This window comes from Accipiter gentilis, chromosome 27, assembly GCF_929443795.1.
Source record: "Accipiter gentilis chromosome 27, bAccGen1.1, whole genome shotgun sequence".
Classification (NCBI taxonomy): domain Eukaryota; kingdom Metazoa; phylum Chordata; class Aves; order Accipitriformes; family Accipitridae; genus Astur; species Astur gentilis.
Genome location: NC_064906.1, coordinates 10,433,548 through 10,455,090, shown reverse-complemented (window position 1 = coordinate 10,455,090; position 21,543 = coordinate 10,433,548). Strand labels below are relative to the sequence as shown.

The 21,543-nt window shown below is 41.8% G+C and overlaps 1 protein-coding gene across 1 annotated transcript in view; it reads left to right on the top strand.

The window, feature by feature from the left end:
* The window catches only part of ZNF516 (zinc finger protein 516), a 104,647-nt gene that overhangs the window by 28,402 nt on the left and 54,702 nt on the right, over positions 1-21,543 (top strand). The window contains exon 2 of the mRNA XM_049830380.1: positions 15,648-17,678. Coding sequence (XP_049686337.1) covers positions 15,773-17,678 — 1,906 coding nt within the window. The 5' untranslated portion in view covers positions 15,648-15,772. The remainder of the gene's footprint in view (positions 1-15,647; positions 17,679-21,543) is intronic.

The following is a 21,543-nucleotide window of genomic DNA, read 5'->3' as shown; positions in this document are numbered from 1 at the left end:
AGACTGCAGCATATATAAGAACATTGTCCTCACGTGTTTGAGGGTGATAATGTGCTAGTGAGTAAGATGGTGAAACAGGTGCCAATTTGGACCTTTAGTTTCCAGCACTATTGGTGTGTCCCAGAGGGTTGGCCTGTTGACTTCTCTTTTACAGGATACCTGACAATTTAGGTCAAAACAACCCAATCCTTTCCTCTTACTCCTTTCAGTGCTAGCAGCTGCTGCAGCTGCCTTTAGTTGTACCCAAGACAGACCCAATTTTGCAAACAAACCCAGTGAGGCACAGTGGGGTTTGTCTGCTCCCTCAGAGCTGTCTTGGCTCACAATAGGATTATCACCATCTATCCTACTTATATTCAGAGTTATGGGTTACTAGAAACATTCTGGCAGAAGATCAAGGTATTTTTATTACCATTCAAGGTTTTGCATTGTTTGTGCCACATTTGCACCACAAGGCACCTGGCAGATACAATAAAGGACTTGTGTCCTGCAGGAGAAGTAGCTGGGGCCAAGGAGTATATGGCACTGGAAATCTGTCAGCGGGTACCTTGATTTTTTTTATTTTTTTTTTTTTTTATGGTTGTACAGGCTCATCAAAATTAAGATGATTTTTAACACTGTATTTTAGCATTCTTAGTTTTCTTAAGTCTGGTCGAAAGCATTAAGGAAAATATTTTTGAATCTGGATCTCAAATGTTATGTACCCAAATCAAGTTGTTTTTTTTTTCTAAATGCAATAAAACAGCTTGTTTTCTTTTGCCTAATTTTTTTCGTTACATTGGAATCCCATGGAGTAAGTGGAGGCTATGTATGCTCTGTACATCTGACTGTCCACTGAATGAGTATGTGGAGGGATTATTCTGTCCGCCAGCATTAGATGTTTATAGGTAAGCTGCTGTAGCCTTCTGAGGAGTGTTTTATAGGTGAAGCAGAGGAGGAAAGGAATACCACATGTGTTTGCTTTAGTTATGGTGTTCCCACTTAAGATTTTGTCAGTGGAGAAGATAGGGTTCATTTCCCAAAGCCCCTTTTTCTGCAGTCCGGTGTTTGCAAAGCAGAAGATGTCAGCCTCTGAAAACAGAAAGTTCCTCGGCTTCGCTGTTGTTGGAAGAACCTTGAGACATGACTGAGTGTGCTGTAAAAGCTCAGAAGGTAAATAAGAGAATCCACAGCTAAGTTATGTTCAAAACCTCCTTAGTCTTTGGATGTATCCATGATATTTGAGTGCTTGACCCATGAGGTTTAGTGCTCTGAGTTGGCAGTACTATAATCATCATTTTTCTTGTGCTTCCTGTGCAAGTTTTGACCATACCTGGTTTTGGATAGTGTTCTTAAGTAACACCTTGACTTTATGTGTTAATTGAATTAATCACACGTAGGAAGTTCAGGAGGTACTTGAAAGCCTGTCAGTAGAGAAGTGCGATAGAATGAAAAATGACAACTTAGCATTTAGTAGTAAAGCTGTGTTTTAAGAGTTGTGATGTTGAAAGGAGTTGTCCTACTTGCTTACAAGCCTGATATGTGGGTTTTATGAAAAAAAGTTTCCTTATGTTTAGAAAACATATGATTATAGATAAGGTGCTGTACTTGTGACCCCATATACAGTAGTAATAATGCTATGTGTGTTTTTCTTTCAAGAGTGTGTGTTTTACTGTTAGTCAAGTTGTGAGGCTGGGATTTTTTTTTAAATTTTTTTTTTTTGTATGGCAAGTTTTTTCTTCTGAGGAAATATTCTCTTCAGATTATAAACAGTGACTTTGACAAATGTACCCATTGCCTAAGGAAGTAAATACGGGTGTGCATATCTAAACCTTTTTTAAAAAAACCCAAAATCCTCTAAAGTATCAGCAAACATTGTAGCTGACTATTGTAAACCTGCCAAAATTAGATTACATCTGCCTGAAAATGTGTTTTTGGTTGTGCATTTTCGATGAGTCTTGCTTGATATTTTTACTGAAATAAAAACCTCCTCAGCGTAGATTGCTGCTTTTTTTTTTGGTATGCTCTGAGTTTAGTGCTGCAGGTGGAGTAGCCATGGAGTACTAAAGATAATATATAGTTATAAATGGTTTGTTTTGATAGTAAGAAGTGTCAAGTAACTGTAGTGCAAGCAGTTGTTTATATACAGAACAAGTATAATACTGTGCTGTTACATCACGATTATTTAGCACTCTACGGTGTAAAAGTATATTAAATAGGGAGTAGGTGAATAATAAATGGGTGAGATGCAGAAAAGTGAAAGTGATAAAGATGTGTAACGAAAAATAGGAAACTGGTCTTTCTGTATGTGCGTAAGACAAACGGTGTTTGTGTGTTAGGAATAGCATCACAAAACATCCCATAATGAACCAGCCACGCCGTAATCCATGCTTATTTGTTGTGTAACAGGTTTAAGGACTTAGCAGTGTGGCTCAAATTCTGCTCTCGGAGTTAAAGAGTCACAGTTATGTTGTGCTTCTCTGGTGGAAAATCTACTTGCTTCAGCATCGCCCTGGAGAGTGAAGGAGTGTATTTGTATTTGCAGAACAGTAAAATGTGTGATATAAAGCAGCGTGCATGTGCTGGAGGAAAGTGAGTTTGGAAAGATTTTTAAATCAGACATATAGTCCCAGGTGTAGAAAGAGACTAACTCCTGTAAGAAGAATACCTCGCTTAAGTGAGACTCGCCAATAGGGATCTTATACTTAGATGTGATGTTCCGCATAGCCCACTTTTTTCTAGTGGCTTGTGAATTGAAGAAATGGAGAGAGAGAAGTGTTTCCTTTGGTGGCATGTGGCACTAGAAATTTATTTGTTGTTATGCTTCTTGCTTGTTGTTCTTAATATCCTGTAAATGGATAAAATTGGCTGGAAACCTGTTTTTCAGAAGGGCAAAGAGACAAGAAGTTGGTGACGTGATTTGTGCTTTGTTCCTTTCTTTACTGTCTGATGGTCCTTTTGGTTCACTAAGAGATGAACTCTGGGTAGGCAGAAGAGGGGATTAGTTTACTTTTGGGACTCATGGGAAAGAATCTTGGTTTCTCAACTTCTGGCTGTGCCTCTGATGAAAAGAAGGACTTTGACTCTTTGAAAAGGTGAAGCTTGACTTTATAATGATAATTTGCTCTTAGAAATTATTTGAAGTCAGAGCATTTGGCACTATATAAAAGTATATAAAAGAGCACGTATAAAAGATCTCAAGTCCCTGCCTTGAGGAATATACATACCAATTAGAACATAGCAATAATATGTACTACACATATTATGCATTAGGGGGAAAAAACCCAACAAAACCGAGTGATGGATTTCATTTTGGAAAATAGTTTTGAGTCATTTGTGGAAAATATGCTTTTAAGAATGAATAAAAAAATAATGGAAAACCAGTTCTAAATGCAGTGTCGAAACGCAAGGTTGCAAGTGGGAAACTGATACAAAAGATGCATTAGGGAGTGTGAATCACTGCCCGCACAAAAGCGAGTAGGGTGGAACTGTGGAGGTCCTTGAAGAAGAAGAATGGCACTTGAACCTAACGCGAGGCATTTGACCTGGGTGTTGACATCCTTTGATTTTTTGGGAGAGCACTATGCTGTTAGCAGCAGTTACTTCAATAGACCAGAGGGGAACAAATTATGAGCTTGGTGTCTGGAGATGACTCTGTAGGAGCCGAAGATAGAAAAGACTGAAGAATGGGCATCTTCTAGGGAAGAGGACAGGAGGGGCAAGGAGGAAGGCACTTGAGCTCCTGCTGAAACGTCCAGGAAAATGAGCCAGTGAGCGAGGACTGAAGCCGTGCAAGCGAGGGAGAGCCCAAATGGAAGAATTAGTCACGAAGGGCCCAAACAGGTTTGAGAGAGAGAGAAGGAGGCGAACGTGCTTCTGGGAAGAAGCAGAAGCGTTGGGGAGCGCTGAGAAGGCAGGGCTGAAGAGCGAGCAGACGGAAAGGGAGGCGTGGGGAAAAGAAGTGGCCTTTAAACTGCGACCGCGGGGTGGTGATGGCCAGGGAAAGGGACCCAGCGCCTGGCAGCTGCCTGCAGGTGATCCAGAAGGGACCTGACAGGCCGGCGGTGTGCACGGATAGCTGGGGCTCGGAGGCATGGCGGTGACGGAGGCGGGTGGGAGAGTGGAAGTAAGGAGGTCAGTGCCGCGGGAGCGGGGCGGCCGGGCAGGGACGTGCGCTGCGGACGAAGGTGGAGTGACGTGGATGTAGCAGCGACGGCGTGTCGAGCGCTCTGTCGCATGTCGAGCGCTCTATCGCGAGGAGCGTGTGAGAGGGGAGGGTGTTGGTGGCTATAGGGTACGTAGCCGCATCCCTCTGAAGGGAGAAGTGAAGTTTACCTGCTGTAGTATTTGGTGATGCAAACAGGTGCACGTTCTTGGTCTGTGTAATTCGCATTTGTCTTACCGGTTGATAGATCTGTTTTGCAAGTTGTAGCGTATGGAAAACAAACAAACCGGCAATAGCCCTGCAGCAGAGTTTTCTTCCTTGCAGGCTTGTTTGCTTGCTATCCTGTGAGTGATGATTTCAGAGAGCTTGTTTTTGTTTTGTTTTGAAGTAGTTGCTCAGCGTTTGTGTGCTGATGCTGTAGACGAGTTTCTAAGCAGGGGGTGGGTTTTGTTCCTTTGCTGTTTTTCCACATTTAGCTCTACCTTCCTTTTCCCAAGGCCAGCAATGAGCTCAGGCATGGTTCTGGGGATGGATGTCCGTCCAGGCTCTTCTTTTTCATGGTGGGTGTAACACAGAATAATCTTCTGCACTGGGGTGAACTTCTGTCTTTGGATTTCTGGGGAAACAACTTGTACGCTGTAGGTGAGGGACTGGCCCAAAGACTTAAAGTCTTTGGTTAAATGGCAAGGGCAGGGGTTGCACATGTATGTACATTCCCTATTTATATAAGGGGGGTATTTCTGAACAGAGTTGTCAGTGTTTATCATGTGATACCCACAATGTCCTGACCTGCCAAAATCTGAAGCATGCATTGTGCAGTAAGGAGAGCAAAGTTAACAGTGTTGGTAAAATGTGCCTTGAAATCATATTTATAAGCAGTGGATGGAATCTGTTTGTCTCTGTGGATGATACATTGCAGTGATGTTCCACAGAGATAGTTCAGCACTTCATACCAAAATAAGGTGGACCAACTCTGACAGCTGAAAAATTTGATTTTGGGTTTAGTATCTCTTCTCTTGGCTAGGAGCTTTGAAATCCAGAAAAAGACATCTTGTGCTTTGTATTCATTCAGTACACAGGACTATTGTTTAAAAAGTGTTCAAAAAAGTAAATAAATAAAAAGAGGAAAAAGTAGTTACCCTACTATGTAGGTCAACTCATGCTTTATGGTGACGTCACTTTTGTTGTACTGGCTGTATCTGTTTGCTTTTCTGTGCTGACAGTGATGGGGCAGTGCAAGATTGAGTACATTTCACAGTTGGATTTGTCACATACGTAGTGGAAGTAGCTTTTAATGATGAGAACTACAGAAAACTCTAAAACCAATTAATGGAGTAGTGAAGCAACAGCAGACATCTCATCTTTAAAACTTCTGGTGAACTGAGAAAGTTGGGAACCCCTCTTTTAAACTGCTAGCAATCACCTGTCTTGTTACCAAGTGTAAGATAAGCTCATCATCACAAATTACACTTGTGGATAAAGTGATCTTCAGAGGTGCTGTGTACCTTAGCAAAAGAAGGTGAAATGAAGGTATTTCTGAGACACTGGCTCTCCACAGATTGGCCTTCAGCACTGTCCTCTGCTGGTTTGGGGCTGGTGTCACTGAGACAAAGCTGTGTGAGGTTTAAGCAGCGCATCGAGCGCTGAGTCTCAGCTGGTGCAGAGCGAGCTTCAGCTTGGCTGGTTTGGGATCTCTGAAGGGCAGAGTGTCTGCGCTCAGGCCTGGGCATAGTCTGCATGCTTGACATTCAGAAATGTTGCAGAGAATGGAAAAACTGCGATTGAAAGTCTTAATTACCTGCTTAAGTTCTTAAACATTTAAGAAAGCTTCCTAAAATAGAGCTTGTCCATGTTGTTTTGTGCTTTGCAAGAGCTTCCAGTGAAATAATTTGTGTGCATGTGTGTTTGTGTGTGTGTGTGTGTGCGTGTGTATAAAAGTAACTCAACAACTGAAAATGAGGTTTTGGTGGTAAATGTTTCATGAGTTTTGTGTTGCTTCTCAGTGTTAAACAGTGCTACCTCAGAAGGTAAATTTTTAACAGAATGCTTTTATGGCTTATTGCATATGATTATCCCTCCTTCTATATCAGGGCACCGTTCCTCTCCCTTTCCCCTCTACCCTTTCTCTCTCCCTGTGTCTCCCCCCCCTCCCCCCCCCCGCTTTTTTTAATACAATTTTTTTACTCTCTTAAAATGGGAGTTTGAAAAGAGATAAGGAAGTATAGCCTAAAAGCTTGTTTCAGTGCTTTACAGTTCCCTTATAATACTGTGGTGGGGAAAAAGTAAGCAAACGACTTGCTGGTGTTCCTTCAGAAATAATTTTTTATTACAGTAAGGCTTTAATAGTTAATCAAACAACAGTGCTGTAATTCTAAATCTGTTAACAGGTTAACGCTTGGCAACACTTGCATTTATAAGGTAATGATTTTACTGTACCAATTTGAGAAGTAGAATATATTAGGTATAAGAGAAGCGAATTTATTACCTTGAATTTCTTAATTCTCCACACAGCTTATTTCATAGCAATGAACGGTAGAAATAATCTTTACCTTCCATTGACCTGCTGAACACATAGCTGTAGCTAGTAATATTGCTTGATATTAAACATACAACTTTTTATATTTGAGGTCTGCTATGGGCAAGCCATTACAGTGCTGTGTGTATGTACTAAAGCACTGAAGTTTGTTCCTCACTGGTGTAATTGTTAGTTGTGACAGGGAGGAATTTGGGCACTTAGGACAATGTTGCTTCATGTAACTTTTGCTGGTGTAGGAAATCAACAGTTCAAAATATTTACTTTTAATTATGCTCATGTTTTTCTTGCATTCAGGTCTTGATGGACACAGCACAAAGGCATTCCGGTTTTAGCTAGCGGTATAGCTTCTCATTTGATACACATTGATCTCATGGCACTGTGTGCATTTACGGCAGCTGAGGAAGTGGTTTGTGCGTAGCTTGCATTGACGGGGCAGATGAAAGAGGCAGCAAGAAGGGGTGGGTGTATATGTGTGCGATGTACTGCGCTCCAGTATTTTATATCAGCTGACGATTCAGTCCTGATTCTGCTGCAGATAATGTAAAAATAATAAAACTAAATATTTCCTTGTCATGACACTGCAAATGAAAACATACACCTTTTTCCCCCATTTTAAAATGCAAACTGAGCAGAACATAATAGTGTATTAGCAGGAAAATACCCTGCCCATACAGTTTGAAATCAGCCCCCACGCTACAGATTTAAAATGGCCATGTTACAACTCTGTATAAATTGGTTTGCAGTGGAAGCCCTAACAAGATCATTAAATGTAAAAGCACCATTGGATGCTGGGAAAATACTGTGCTGCGCATGTATATGTGCAGCTCCATAGACATGCATGAATAGACAACATCAATGCCTTCGATTTGAATAAGGAGGTAATATACAGTATTGAGGTGACTTTGCTTGTATTTGTAAATGAGTTATTTTTGGTATGATACTATCAGAACTGTGGATGTTTCTTCAACTTTTCTTTTTAGTACTCGAGAATATGAAGAAACTAAAGTAACTCATGTGATGGGTGTGGCCAAATAGGAAAACATTATTGTTAAATTGAAGTTAAATGGATGGCTTTTTTTGTTTGTTTTTTAAAGATTTTTTTTTTTGAACCTGAGATCATACTTCTGTTCAGAATTAGTGACACTATTACAGCATGCCAAAATAAGAGCTTTTGACTTTGCAACATATATCATTAATGACCCTAGGAAAAAAAAATCACATCTGCACTAGTGCAGTTCTTGGCTTTTCTAGGTCTGATCAATAATCACATTGTGTATTCATTCCCCCAGCCCCCCACCCCGTGAGGTCAACTTTAACTACTAGCCTTTATATTTCAGGAAAAGGACATAGACTGCCTTATGCATTAATAATATTGGTCTTAGTGTTTCCTTTGGATCTAATTTACTGTTACCCATCAAAAAATCAGTGACTTTTTTTTTTTTTTTTAAATTTAAATACTTTATCGGTAGTTTTTGAGGAGAGCTTTTCTCCTACCTTCTGATGCTGTGTTAAGAGGTCTAGGTAGGAACTGGACTGAGGATGCTGAGGTTTGCTATGGTTTTGCTATTTAAGTGGATCCTCTCTTGATTGTATTGTAGCATGTGACAGTGACAATAGGAGAACAACAATTTCAGGGCCTCGTGTCTGGGTAGAAACACAGCTGCTGCAATAAAGTCTTGTTATGGTTGACCAGTCATATTTGGACAGTTATTTCTAATTGGAAGTTCTTATTTACGTTACGTTAGAAAATAGTTTGAAGCAAACTGGTAGATACTTGGATGAAGTTAGTTCATTTTCTCCTCCTTACCTTGAAGGATTAATGTTGTTTTTTTTGTTTTGTCCTGCAGCCAGAATAAGTAGTTTTGAAAGAATCTTGCCTTTAAAATAAGCTTTTTCTTTTTTTTTTTTAAACTATAATGTAGTGGTCTCCAGCAACTGCTGTAAAATAAAGGGTTATTGTGGGTAGTTCTGTCAGTGTTAGACATCACCACTAGTTTTAAGTCTTGTGATGGCATTTTGTGATTTCTGCATTGTTGTTTTTTTCCATGAAAGTACTAGTGATACTGGTTCCCTTTTATTCATTTCTCCATATTAGAGGGGAAATGTAGTTTGTTCATAATGGATTATTGATTGGTCTGCGAATAGCAGAAGCCCCAAGGCCTTGTCATCAATGGTACTTACTCTCCCAATAGTGAATGCATCGCTTCATGCAGCTATTCGCAACCCCAGTCTGTAGAATATAAGCCCGTAATTGTTACTCTCGTGCAGCGCAGTTTTTAGGGAGAGGAACTCTTCATTGTCATTATGGGATTTTCCCCCTCAATTTGTTCAAAGAATAGTCCCTTTGTTTCAGTAGCAAGATAAAGCTTGTCCTGGATGTTAATGATATATTGCAATTCATTGCTTAGAATACTACAGTGTAACTAATAAAGTACATTTCTTTGTCTCCCAGAAGACAAACACGCACAGTATACTAAAACACAAAGTATGTACTGAGTGGGTGACAGCTCTGTGTTTCTCAACATACCCTGTAGCAGCGCAAAAGCAAACTCCCCCCGCCCCCCCTCCGTGCTCCTGAACTGCTTCTTGAGGAGCCACAAACAAATCTGGGTTACAGAGGTTTTGCTGACTTTGTTTTGAGAGAGATCACCTTGCTGCAACTGCCTTCCTCCAGCTTTTTCAGCATTAGTGTTTTTATCTTTATTTCAGTGTATTCTTTCCCCTGCTAAGGGTGTGGCATCGCTCGAGGAAGGCCTGACGCTGCTTTCGCAGCCCTGGCTGCTGCTCTGGAGCCTGCTGCAAAATGTCATTAGCTCATGGAGGGAGAAAGACACAGAAACACGTGATGTATTTGGAGAAGCTCAAACTAATATCTCGGGGTTCAGACAGAAAACTCTTCAAATGGGAAGGGCTTCCCCAGCTGCAGGGGAAGGCTGATGTAAAATAATTAAACAAGAAAGTATTGCAAAATGTTGCCGAAGGATTTTATAAAGCCTAAGCGGAAATAGACTAATAGAAATTCCTTGTTTGTTTTTCCAGGAGTTTTTTATTTTTCCTTTCCAGTCCTGTGTCAGTTTTGGCAGGATTAAACAAACTTCAGGAGGTCTGTTGTCAAGATTGCTGCTTTTAATAACTGAATAAATTTGAAAATTTGACAGTCTTCTACAACTGGCTTAGGGTTTTTGAATAGGTTTTTACTGGGTTGGTTTGGATTACTCTCAGAAAACCAATTCAGAGCTCTGCTGCCTTTACCTAATGGCAGGTTTAGTCTGTAGGTTGCAGAATGCCAGGATTTCCTGCAAATTTAAGTATGGGCATGCTGTTTAAAGGTACGCTTGCTCTTCTACCCTCTGGTGCAGTCTGAAGGATGCTATCAGCTCAAGGCAGTAAAGGGTCTGTAGGCTAGGGGCATGGTCCATAAGAGGCATTTCAGTAGGACTGGTGCCTAAATGAGGATGACAGTATTGAGCCTTTAGTCAGGACAGTGGACCCCCATGGGATCCAGGTTTTCGGAAAAAGCCACGTCCTCTCACAACGGGAGGAGGAAGGTGCGCAGGTAGAGCGAGGCTGGCGTGTGCGGAGGACGGTGTCTCTGCAGCCTGGGGAGAAGACAAGGAGGGAGAGAAAGGTCTCTGCGGTGCAGGGAGCATGAAGGCTGGCAAGGCAGTTGTAAAACATTCTCTGTCTTTTGTCCACTCTTTTCCTGCACTTCACTTTCTTCTGGCCTCTTTACTCTGAACAGCAAAGTCTGGTTTGGCTCTGGGCAACCTGAGCCTTCTCAAACCAGGAGAAAGAGCTCTCCAGGTTGCCGTTCTTTGAAAGATACAACTTTCTCAAATTCACCTAGATGTTTATGTGCTATATCCTATCATTTAATCATCTAGAAGGAATTTCAGTACGATATTTTTTCCACAAGATCACGCCTCACAGTGTTGTTTTTTGTTTTTTTTTTTCTTTAAAGTCATTGTTGCTTTTGGCAGAGGAACACGGTAGAGCGATTGCAGTGTACATTCAAACCTCTTGGAGATTAGAAAAGCGGTATTTCTCCAGCGTGTCTATCTTTCAGATGGAACTTGAAATACACCCAGACTGAAAGCAGTTTGTTTTAAAATATGCAGTGTGCTATTTGAATAGGTCTGTGTAGCTTCTGAGATTGTATGTTCTTGTTTATCACTTACTGAAGAGTTTTCGCTTCTTGCCACTACAGCCCATGCAATATGATTTTTAAAGTCAGGTTTAATTGAAGAGAAGTTAAAAAAGAATGTATGTTGGAACAGGAACAATTTTCTTGTATGTTTTCTTCTCAGTCTGCACTGCACAGGATGTTTGTATGTAAGAAATGAATTTGCAATTACTTTTTCAATGTGGTATCTCTTGCATGATATTTTTCAATTTTCTTGTGTTGTTTATTTTCAATTTTTCTTTTATTAATTGTTTTCCAAGAGGCACAAAAGGTCCTTAAGAGGGTCTGTCTTGCCCTACAGGGAGTCCTCGCAGCATACCTGATCCTCTTTCAGAACGTGCAGGTGACATGAAGAGAAGAGTAATACATACTTAAAGAGTGCTCCTGTTTTATTTTAAGTGCTGTTCTCCTGTGTTTTTATGCATGCTTCCCTTCAAGACTACATGAGGGTCTTGCAGAAGTTGTGAGGATGATGCAGCCATGCACCGGCGTACCTGCCGCGCTGCCGGCAAGGACTGGCTACCACGGCCTCGCTGAGGAAGCCACGGCTGATGCTGGGAAAGGGGCTGGGGCTCTGTGGTGAGAGCCGGTCGCTTTGGCCAAATGTGTTTTCTCTCAAGCCAAGATTTCTGTTTGAGTTAGTTTTTAAAACCAGAAAAGTTTTGATGCTTAAATGGTTGAAATGGAGTTGATTCTGACAAATACTTGGTTTAAGCTTGTAGGAAAGCTTATGTTCCCTTTGGGGGTGTGGTGGGGATAGAAAAAAGTTTATTTGTATTTATTCCCATGTGAGTCAAGGCAAAGACTCTGTGAGGCAATGGGTGCAGCAGCAAGCCTTATAACTAAAATAGTTGGCTGAGCAAAGGCATTTCTTGGCACACCACCCCTCCTGTTTTTGGGTCTTAGTTCATGTTTCTCTTCCACCTTGCATTATATACGAAACCTGCATGTAAACAGTGGTGATGTTAAGTGCCCCCGTATATTTTAAAGGGGCTGAAAATGCCTCCTGAATACTGGCCAGCAGCTGCTTATGTGAACTGCTGATCCCCAGTTCAACAAAATGAAGTGAATCTAGTTCATACGCCCCTTACAGCAGAATATCAGCCCCCCCCCCAAGGAGTTGTATGGCATTTGGCATAGGCTGCAATGCCATTAAAACACACGAAATATTTTTAAAGACTACATATCAATTTACAGTTTACATTCACTTGCCTTTCCTTATGGCTTGCCTCTGTGCTAGTGGGGATCTCCGTGCTGTGACAGTCTGGAAGAAATCTGCACACTGGATGTGACTGCTATGGATTCTGTGTGACAAGCTGGTGCGAAGGAACTGTAGGGTGAACTTGGACTAAAGCGATGAAAGGTTACTGCTTACCACCTCAAATTATGGAGAGTTGAAACTTTTTTTAGTAGCCTTAGGGTGGCTGGAGGTAGCTGCATTCCATGTGTGATGAAAGAGAATTATTTCAGAATACTTTCAAATTTGTAATTATTTCAAAATAGATGTATTTTTATTATTGCAATCAGCCAGAAAGAAACAAAAATAGCTATGGCAAAATTTTAGTCACAGCAGAACAGTAATTGGTGTAGTTTGATTTACCAGTTGACATCTTCCATCCCTTGTGCCATCTTTGATGTTGAAATAATTGTTTAATAATTAATGCTAAGGTGGAAATTATTAAGCCAAAATGTTATTTTCTCTTCATAGGATTCTTTACAAGTGGTGTTTCCCTCATTTTGTAAGTTTAGTCTTCTGAATTAAAGCTTGTTTCAAAGTTACCATTTTTGTTTTGTTTTTGTTGCTTCTTTCCAATGAACACTGTCTTTGCTGTTCTGCAAAGAGCCCCTCTGAAAGAGTTACTTCTAAGTGGCACTAAAATGATTTGAGGAGGGAGTTCTAAGTTTCTTGTATATGTTTGTGTCAGTTGATTTACCAAAGCCTAAGAGAGACCTCCACATACCTTTACACTGTGTAAAACAAACTCAGATTGGGTGAACACCCTTCCTCCCCCTGGAATTTCTGTCTGTGGAAAATCGGACTTTCAATTTGGTGAGTCTTAAATGTGTATGAATTCAAATCTAGGAGTACGTTATTTCAACTTTTAAAGTTATAAATTGCAGTGCATTGGCCAAGCTAAAGTAATGAAGATGAAACAATTTTCTCAGAACATTTTGGTGAAGATGATAACACTTCCATTAAATATTTTAGAGTAATGAAATAATTTGGTAATTTTTTATCTCTGACTTCCCCCTCTCAGGCCTAATTTAACACGGGGCTAGGGGGATCTCCTTTGAGTGGCTAACCCATCTTAGAAGTAGTGCTTTCTTCATATCCTCATTTTCATAACTAAGTTTCATTAATGAAAATGTTATAAATAATTAAATTGAAATATGTCAAGACTAAGCACAAGGAAGCTGTGGCCATGTAAACAGAGGGACTCTGAAGCTTTGGATATATATGTGCCTGAACTGCTACAGACAGCATTCTTGTCCAAGTTTGGCTGTTAAAGCTCTTTTGAACTTTCAGGCAGGAAACGCTGTAGAAAGTTGAGTTACAATGAGACCTACATCGGAAAAAAAAAAAAGAAAAAAAAAAAGTCGCTAGTCTAAAAGTCAGCCTACCAATAAGCAGTGTTCTCACTGGTATAAACTGTAGAAAATGCAGGATGTAGAAAACATTGTATAAAATACCTGGAAAAATCTGTCCCCAAAGCTTGCTATCCTTTTTTCTACAATAGTGGAGAACATTTCAGAAGAAGCTGTTGCTTGTTCAAGTATGCTATCATGTTAAATGCAAGAAGTTACCCTGGTGTTTCTTTTTATGATTTAATGAGTTTTAGGTTAAGTCTTTGATTATAAGGCGATATGGGTTGTAACTTGGCAGATTTAGATTATGGGTCACATAAATGAGATGTTACTCTGAAGTGTTTCATCCATCAATATGCAGTGGAAACTGCATTTGTATTTGTTGTTTGGCATGTTTGTACCTTCTGGTACAGCCACAACTTCAAGTGGCTGCCATTCTTTATATACCCAGGGATTTTCTTCTGAGGCTGCCCCTCAGTTTGGTTTTAAATGGCTAATTTTAGAGATTAATTTAGATACTCTTGTTTGTAAAGTTCCTACTCTTCTGAAGTTTGTGATCTGATGTGATATTTTTTTTTGTCATAATAAATTAGTCATAATATAAAAATGCTTCATTCAAGAAATGAAATTGCATTTATAGTGCGTCCCTTAGATATTACTGTCAGCTCTCTGAGGAAAAGGTAGTTTGGGTAGATGCTGTGGATAACTCTTGACATGCTGAATGGATACTAAATATGCAGAAAATCAAACCCAGAAATGAACGGTCTTGTAGCAAATAAGTGGGCTAGATTAACTTAAACATAATGAAGTTATTCTGTAGTGTGTAACTGAGATGAGCGTTGCATCAGTTTTACCTCGCTTTTTGCTAGGCTCATGCTGGTGATGTGGTTACACTATTGATTTATTTACATATTGAAGAGACTCAGAGGTGAATACAATGAGAAATCTTAAAATTTGCAACTGTAGATCTGTAGCTCTTTATTTAGTGAGTCATAGATATCAAGTGATGGATGTGTGAATATATAGTCTTGTTATTGCTCTGCATATTTTTAGCTAAATTTTAAGAAGCTGATGTTTTCTCAATGTAGTAATAGATTGGTTCTCTTTATTAGAGAATACAGTATGCTTTGATCTTAGTCACGTGGTGTTTGTAGTACTTAATGAGGTAGGAAGAGGGAAGATTTTTGTTTTACAGTGTGGTAATTGGAAAAGAAACAATCTATGGAGATCTTAACCATTGGTTTATGCTGTATACAAGGTGGAGAACTGCTGGTGTGTTGCATCTTGCATTGCTGGGGCAGCTATTGACCCATGTATTTAGTCATGACAAGATAGAAAAGCTTTTAAACTTTTATTAGTCTGTGTTGTTACTCAAAGTAGTTTCTTGTTTTGTTTGTTTGTTAATGGTTAATATTCTGTTTCATTGAGTTGGGTGGTACTGTGGTTTTCTGTATGTCTTGTTGACATAGATCAGTCACTTTTAAAATAATTTGACACCTACTCACATTATCAGTTTACTTTGTTAGACTGAGACTAAATATTACACTTTAAGGTTTTTTTTTTCTTCATTGCCAATCAGGAAATAACTTCTAGTTTTCCTGAATGCTTTGTCAGGCTCTGGATTCTTGTTTTCTCTCTAATCAAAGTACTGAGCGTCCTCAGCCTCTGCGCCTGCTCTGTACATGCCACATCAAGCACAGCAGAGCTGTCTGAGACGCGAAGTAATGCAGTTGCCAGCAGGAATATGGTATTTGCTAAAGTCTCTAAGAAAGCCTTTTATCTTTGGCAAGTAAGTATTTTACATGAAATTACACATGATGGTAAAGCCACAGATTTAAAGTGTAATAACCCCCTCAAGAAATGTTTTCCTCATTTAAGGTGTATTTTTAGCCACTTCTGCCTGGTTTTAAAGCAAAAAATATTTTTAAAGTTTGCACTGTGATGTCAGTGTATGGGAATGAATGTTTGCTCTTCTTTGGATTTTACTTGTTTATTAATGATGCTTGCCACTGAAGCCTAAAATATCAGCAAAAGGAAAAGCTGCTGCTTTTCGGTGCAATAAATTGTAGTGCAGTACGTTTCTGAATGCGGGGTGAGTGATGGAAACTGTTGAATTAAAAATAGGAGTGGGTTTAAATATATTTAAGAATCTACTTACACAATTTCTTTACATTTTTGTGATTTTGTTCTTGTTTCAGGTGATCTATGCCATCTGCTTACAGAGCACACGGAAATAAATCGGTGCTTCGGACTCTCTTGAGCAGCTGAAAGGAGAAACATTACCCTGAGAATGAAGCAATAAAACATCTCTCTGCAGAACCGTATGATTGAAAACGCGGTCCAGCCCTCCTCTGCTGCCGGACATGCTTTTGTCCTCCTGCCCCGCTCACCCGATGTTGCAGTAATGCAGATGGATCGTAGTAGAGAGGCAGAAATGGAGTTACGGAGATCCTCCAGCCCAGGCAAGCTAAGCAAGAATGACGTGGATGCTGACAAGACCATGTGCCACAGCTGCTGCATCTGCGGTAAAAGTTTCCCTTTTCAGAGCTCCTTGTCGCAGCACATGAGGAAGCACACGGGCGAGAAGCCCTACAAGTGCCCTTACTGTGACCACAGAGCTTCCCAAAAGGGCAACCTGAAGATCCACATCCGTAGTCACAGAACAGGCACTTTAAGTCAGGGGCACGAGGCGGAGATGGGAGAGGTGCAGCTGGGGGAGATGGGCGTTTCAGAGGGCCTCGGCGGGTGCACCAGCCCCACTAAAAGTACGTCCGCCTGCAACAGGATCCTGAACGGTACGGCTCAGGTAGATAGCAGTAAGATCTTGTTGAGAAGCAGCAAGAAGGAGGTCATGGAGGCGGCGCCAGCCGAGGAGGATGGCAAGCTGACCTCTTACCAGTGCACCTTCTGCAAAAACAAATTTGAAAGGAAGAAGGACTTGGAGCAGCACCTGCATCAGGTCCACAAACCGTTCAAGTGCAGGTTGTGTAGCTACATGACCCTGAGGGAGGAGACGCTGTTAAACCACATAGAGAAGGACCATATAACAGCTCAGGTCCCAAATGGGGAGGCCTACACCGAGAACTGCAAGAGCGAACTGAGCGCGGGCGAGTTTCCATGTGAAGTCTGCGGCCAGGCCTTTAGTCAAACCTGGTTCCTGAAAGCTCACATGAAAAAGCACAGGGGGTCATTTGATCACGGGTGCCACATTTGTGGCAGGAGATTCAAAGAGCCCTGGTTTCTCAAAAACCACATGAAGTCGCACGGCCCCAAGACCGGGAGCAAAAACAAACCAAAAAATGATTTGGAGCTCATAGCCACTATCAATGACGTGATACAGGAGGAGACGATTGTGACGGGCCTCTCTCTGTACGAAGTTTGCACCAAGTGTGGAAATCTGTTTACAAATATGGAAAGCCTGAAAGCGCATAACGCTGTTCACTACCGGGCGCAGCGGGGCAGCGCCGGGGATAAAGCCGAGGGCTTAATTGATGGGAGCCTAAGCTCCTCGGTAACAAAGCAGTTTTTCTTGCAGTGTCTCAATCTAAGGCCATCTGTAGGGCTGGATAGAGTTACAAGAGGACAGCCTGGGAAAAGAGTAGCCGAGCTGGATCCGGTCAGTAGCTACCAAGCTTGGCAGCTGGCCACCAAAGGAAAAGTAGTAGAGCCCTCAGAGTATGTGAAGTATGTGGGATGGGACGAGGCCCTGGCGGATGCAGACGTGACTTACGACAAGGATAAGAGAGAGTATATCCTTGTCAACCAGGAGAAGCGCAAGCGAGACCAGGACTCGCCCAGCTCTTCCAGCAACCCCAAGAAGAAGAGCTGCACCGGTGGGCGCCTGGAGAAAACCGGCAGTGCCCCGCCAGGGGACAGCTGCCCGCTCACCCAGGGGGACGTGGACTACCGCCCTGCCTCACGGCAGAGCCGGCGGGCCGCCCAGAACAAGTCCACCGAGTGCTTTGAGTGCGGGAAGATCTTCCGCACCTACCACCAAATGGTGCTGCACTCCCGGGTGCACCGCAAGGAGCGGAGGAGCTGCGGCGAGAGCGGGACGGCTGCCCAGCCCGACCGCTACGGCTCTAGCAGCGAGGAAGGGGACTCGGGGTCTGTCAGCGGGCCCAGCACCCCCGGCTCTGCATCCGCCCAGGAGGACTCGGTCACCTCCGGCCTGGGGGAGGAGGGGGCCGAGGAAAGCTCGGAGGAGGGAGCGGCCAACCCCTCGCTAGGTAAGATGGCTCCCAGCCTTGCCTTGCTCAATGTCGCCGGTCCCTGCGTCTCCCGGTGCGGGACACGGCGATGAGCGGAGGGAGAGATGCGTGAAAGCACCTGAGAGGTTTAAAGTCGGTGTGGATGGGGTCCCGTGCCTGCTGAGCGCTGCTGCTTCTCTCGGCGTGGCAACTCATGTTATGGGTCCCATGTTAGGAGACTCTTGGCATGGTTTCTGGCGCAGGTAGTAAAAGTGAGATCAGAGGACGTCTTCATAAGGTGCAGGCAAACTTGTATTTCGGTGGAGGACACCTGAGAAGTATCTTAGTTGCCTACAGGAATGCTATAGGGGAGGGTAGTGTCTTCCCTGGATGTCTTGGGGGCTGTTTTTCCCCGATTGATGGGTGTCCTGTGCACCGCTCTGCCTGTAGCGTGCAGGTGTAGCAGGGGCACAGCCTGTGTGGCGTAGCCCTGAAGCGCGTAGACTTGTTAATCGCCAGCGTGAGAGGCGTCTCTCTCCTCTTCTCTGCTTTGCTTCCCAAATTGTGTTTATAACTCCAAAGGCTATAATTAATCTCTCTGGATTAAAGCGGTCCTTTGAGCCCAACACTAGTAAATGGAACAAATTATTCTCCAAATAGCAGCAAAGTAAATATTTAAAAGAACACCATTAAGCGCTTTTGTATTTTTTTTTTAATATTTTTGTTGTTCACCATTCTTTGTTTATAATGCTGTTTTAGAAATGTGAGATTAACCATTCTTTCCTTACTAGCCTTGTGCTGTTTGTTTGTTTTCTTTTTGGCGAACAATAACGTTTTCCTCTCATTTTCATTCCTTTTTGTTGTGAAGGCCATAGTTATCTGTAGAGTTAAACTCATTTTCAAGACCATCACGGATGAAGTAGTCTGCACCATTGTGAAAGAGGGTGGGTTTATTCAATTAGCTGTATTCTGTCAGGATTTTATATAATGTTGCTCTTTCTCCTGGCTACAGACCCTGCAGCAGCAAAGCTACATTTTCCAGAATTGTATATTAATAGTTCCATGTTTTTCATAAAGTTTTGAAGCAATGTTGGATTTTTTTTTTTCATTAAGCTTCTTTCGTGAGAGTCTCATGGTTTTAGGACAAGTAAAGATGAGGCCGATGCTGCTTGGCAATATAACTTTCAAAATGTAAGGCGTAGAGGGAAGAGAGCTCCAAAGGACTGAAACTGTAAAAAATTAAACCCATCTGTTTGTCCTTAAACTTACAAGAATGGTCCTAAACTTGATTTTGCTACAACTGGATCAAGTCCCCTGTGGACAAATGGGGTGCACACTAGAACAGAAATGTAAATTAAACCAAGAACTCCACTTTTTTTTTTTTAATGCTTTCTTGCCCTTTCCATAAACCACAACTCCAAAAAGTCCTAGCGACAAGCTGACTTTAAATATTTTCACTATGATTACTTGACCATTTAAAAGACTCAAAATTTAACTTTCCCATCTGTTGTTGGATTTTGGACACTTAAACAAAGTTCCTTATGGGAGCTTACGTACTTACTTTGTGTGAAAATCCATCAGCTGCTGCCTGAAACACCTAGTTGACACAAGATGCAGTGATAAAACTGCAGGTTTGTCTGGAGTTAAATGGGGCTGCCATGTTTTACCAGTGTAATGTACAGTGCTCTTATGGAAACTGCTGTGATGGAAAACCATCTCTCCGGAGACAGGCTGAAAACACCGAAATACTTTTTCACATGATGTTCAAATAGGAAAGCTGCTGTTATGTGTTCTCCATATTCAGCACTTTATTTCTAACAAGAGGAGCTGTCTCATCTCTGCCTGTCCTGCTTCTTGCCTCCACTCAAGCTTTGAGCCCTTGTTGCAGGAGTGAAAGGTGAGAGTTAAAGTCACACAGCAGTTTCTCTCACAGGAATTAAGGTTACTGGCTTAACCAATGTCACTAGCCAGCACCTGGAAGCTCTTTTCTTTGGGTGCCAAACTGGTCCTTATCTTCTTTAACTGTAAAGCAGCAGCAAACTGATGGGCCTAAATAAAGGGACATCTTGGAAGAGGGATGTGTTTGCATTGATGGGCCAGGAGAGTGGCTGCTGCTGCGTTTTATATTTGCTAACGTCACATCTGAGGAGCTAATCAAGTATTTAATTGGCTAATAAGAAATGTTTTAATCTTATGACCAAGAGAAATGTTACCCTTGCTTCTTAATAGAGTTTCCTTAAATAAAATCACTTTGTCAGTGAAGTGACAAAGATTTTTTGGATTCAAAAGAAAGTTGTTTGGGTTTTTTTTAAAGGAGTTTTCATAGGTCAATGTTCAAGACTTAAGTTTCTCAATTTTCTCTTTTTGTTATGCAGGTTTACTGACACTGCCCCTACATTGTTTTCTAAGGAACGGGGGTTCTTCTGTCCAGCTGGCTGTAGCATTAGTTTTACTCTTCTGCAGATTGCTGCTTTAACTCAAGAGGCTTTCTTTCCCTCCTCTGCGAACAGAAACTTAAGGTGTACAGAATAAAGGCCAAATACCACCCTCATGTACACTCCTGCTAAAATCAGGTGTGCCCTTGAAACACATCTTGTCCTACAAGTGCTGCGATTTGCTGTCCTCTACTGCGGCTTTTTGTAGTTACTCTTGCAGGTGAAGCTTTTCTGTTGAGGGCCGTGCTCCAGCCCCATGGACCGCATCCCTCCCCAGTGGAGGCAGGCAAGCAGCACTCTCTGTTCCTGTTCCTGACCTGCTTCCTACGGTATTATTTTTACTCAGGCTGTGGTCAGGAAAATCTTCTGCTATTCATAAGATTATTTTATATGGTATCTGTATTTTTTATTACTATCATATCTTTATCTCCCCCCCCGCCCCCCCCTTTGACGCATTACTGTGTTATCCAGGGTCAGAAAAGGGCCTTGAGACTGCCAAGTATTGAATGTTGTGGCCTTGACTCAGCTGAAAGTATTTCTTTCTGCATTTAATTCTTAATAATCTGAGTAGTCCTCTTGACACACAGTGTCTTGCAGCAGGGAAGCTGGCAATGTACCTCCATGGTCACTTAGGGCCAACAGATGTTGGGGCTGAGGGTGACGGGCTGGGAAGTACTGATAGGGCTTATTGGGAGAAGAGCAAGAATTGCACCTTGCATATGAAATGGGGTTGAGAGCCTCCAGGGTAGGCACTTCTTTGTTCTTAACATATCAGTAATTTGTCTCTGCTGTCTACGTAGAGTAACATAATGATTTATCAGGCACAGGGGTAGTGTTTGCAAACCCAGCTTATCAGCTGCCAGGGGGTAAGCCAGCTGGTTACAAAGTGCTTTCCATCTTGTTGGAAGGAGGGTAAAAATTAGTTTTCTAGAGTTACACACAGTGTACGTGGGATACCCGTCATACAAAGATATATGCATGAGGTATATGTGCTTTGTGTGACAGCCATGTGCAAAGAGGTGGCCCAGAGCACATTCACTCTGTTAAGAGCAGACTTTGAATATTTTTTGAGGTCTTCCTGCCCCAGATGAGTCTTTGTTTTTATTTGGCATTCAAGCCACTAGCAAACTGTACCTGAATTTCCACTGAGTTGCATGCAGAGCGGTTTGAACCACCTGTGAGTTGTTGCTCAGCACTTCCCCAACTTGAGGCTTTTTTTTTTTTTTTTTTTTTTATTTTTTATTTTTAATGAAAAAGAGCCCCAGAGCTATGACTAAGAGAGCAGAGGGGGTTTATGCATGTGTTGATGAAAGTGGAAGGGAAAATACTCTATTTTTTTAATCTCTAAGCTTCTCAGCTGAAATGTAGTTTTAGGTATGCCAAAGAAATAATTCAGCCTGTGTGCATTCGGTGGTTAGTATTTTTCAGGCTCAATGTGGGCCCCCTCATTGTCATGGTGTGTTTAGCAG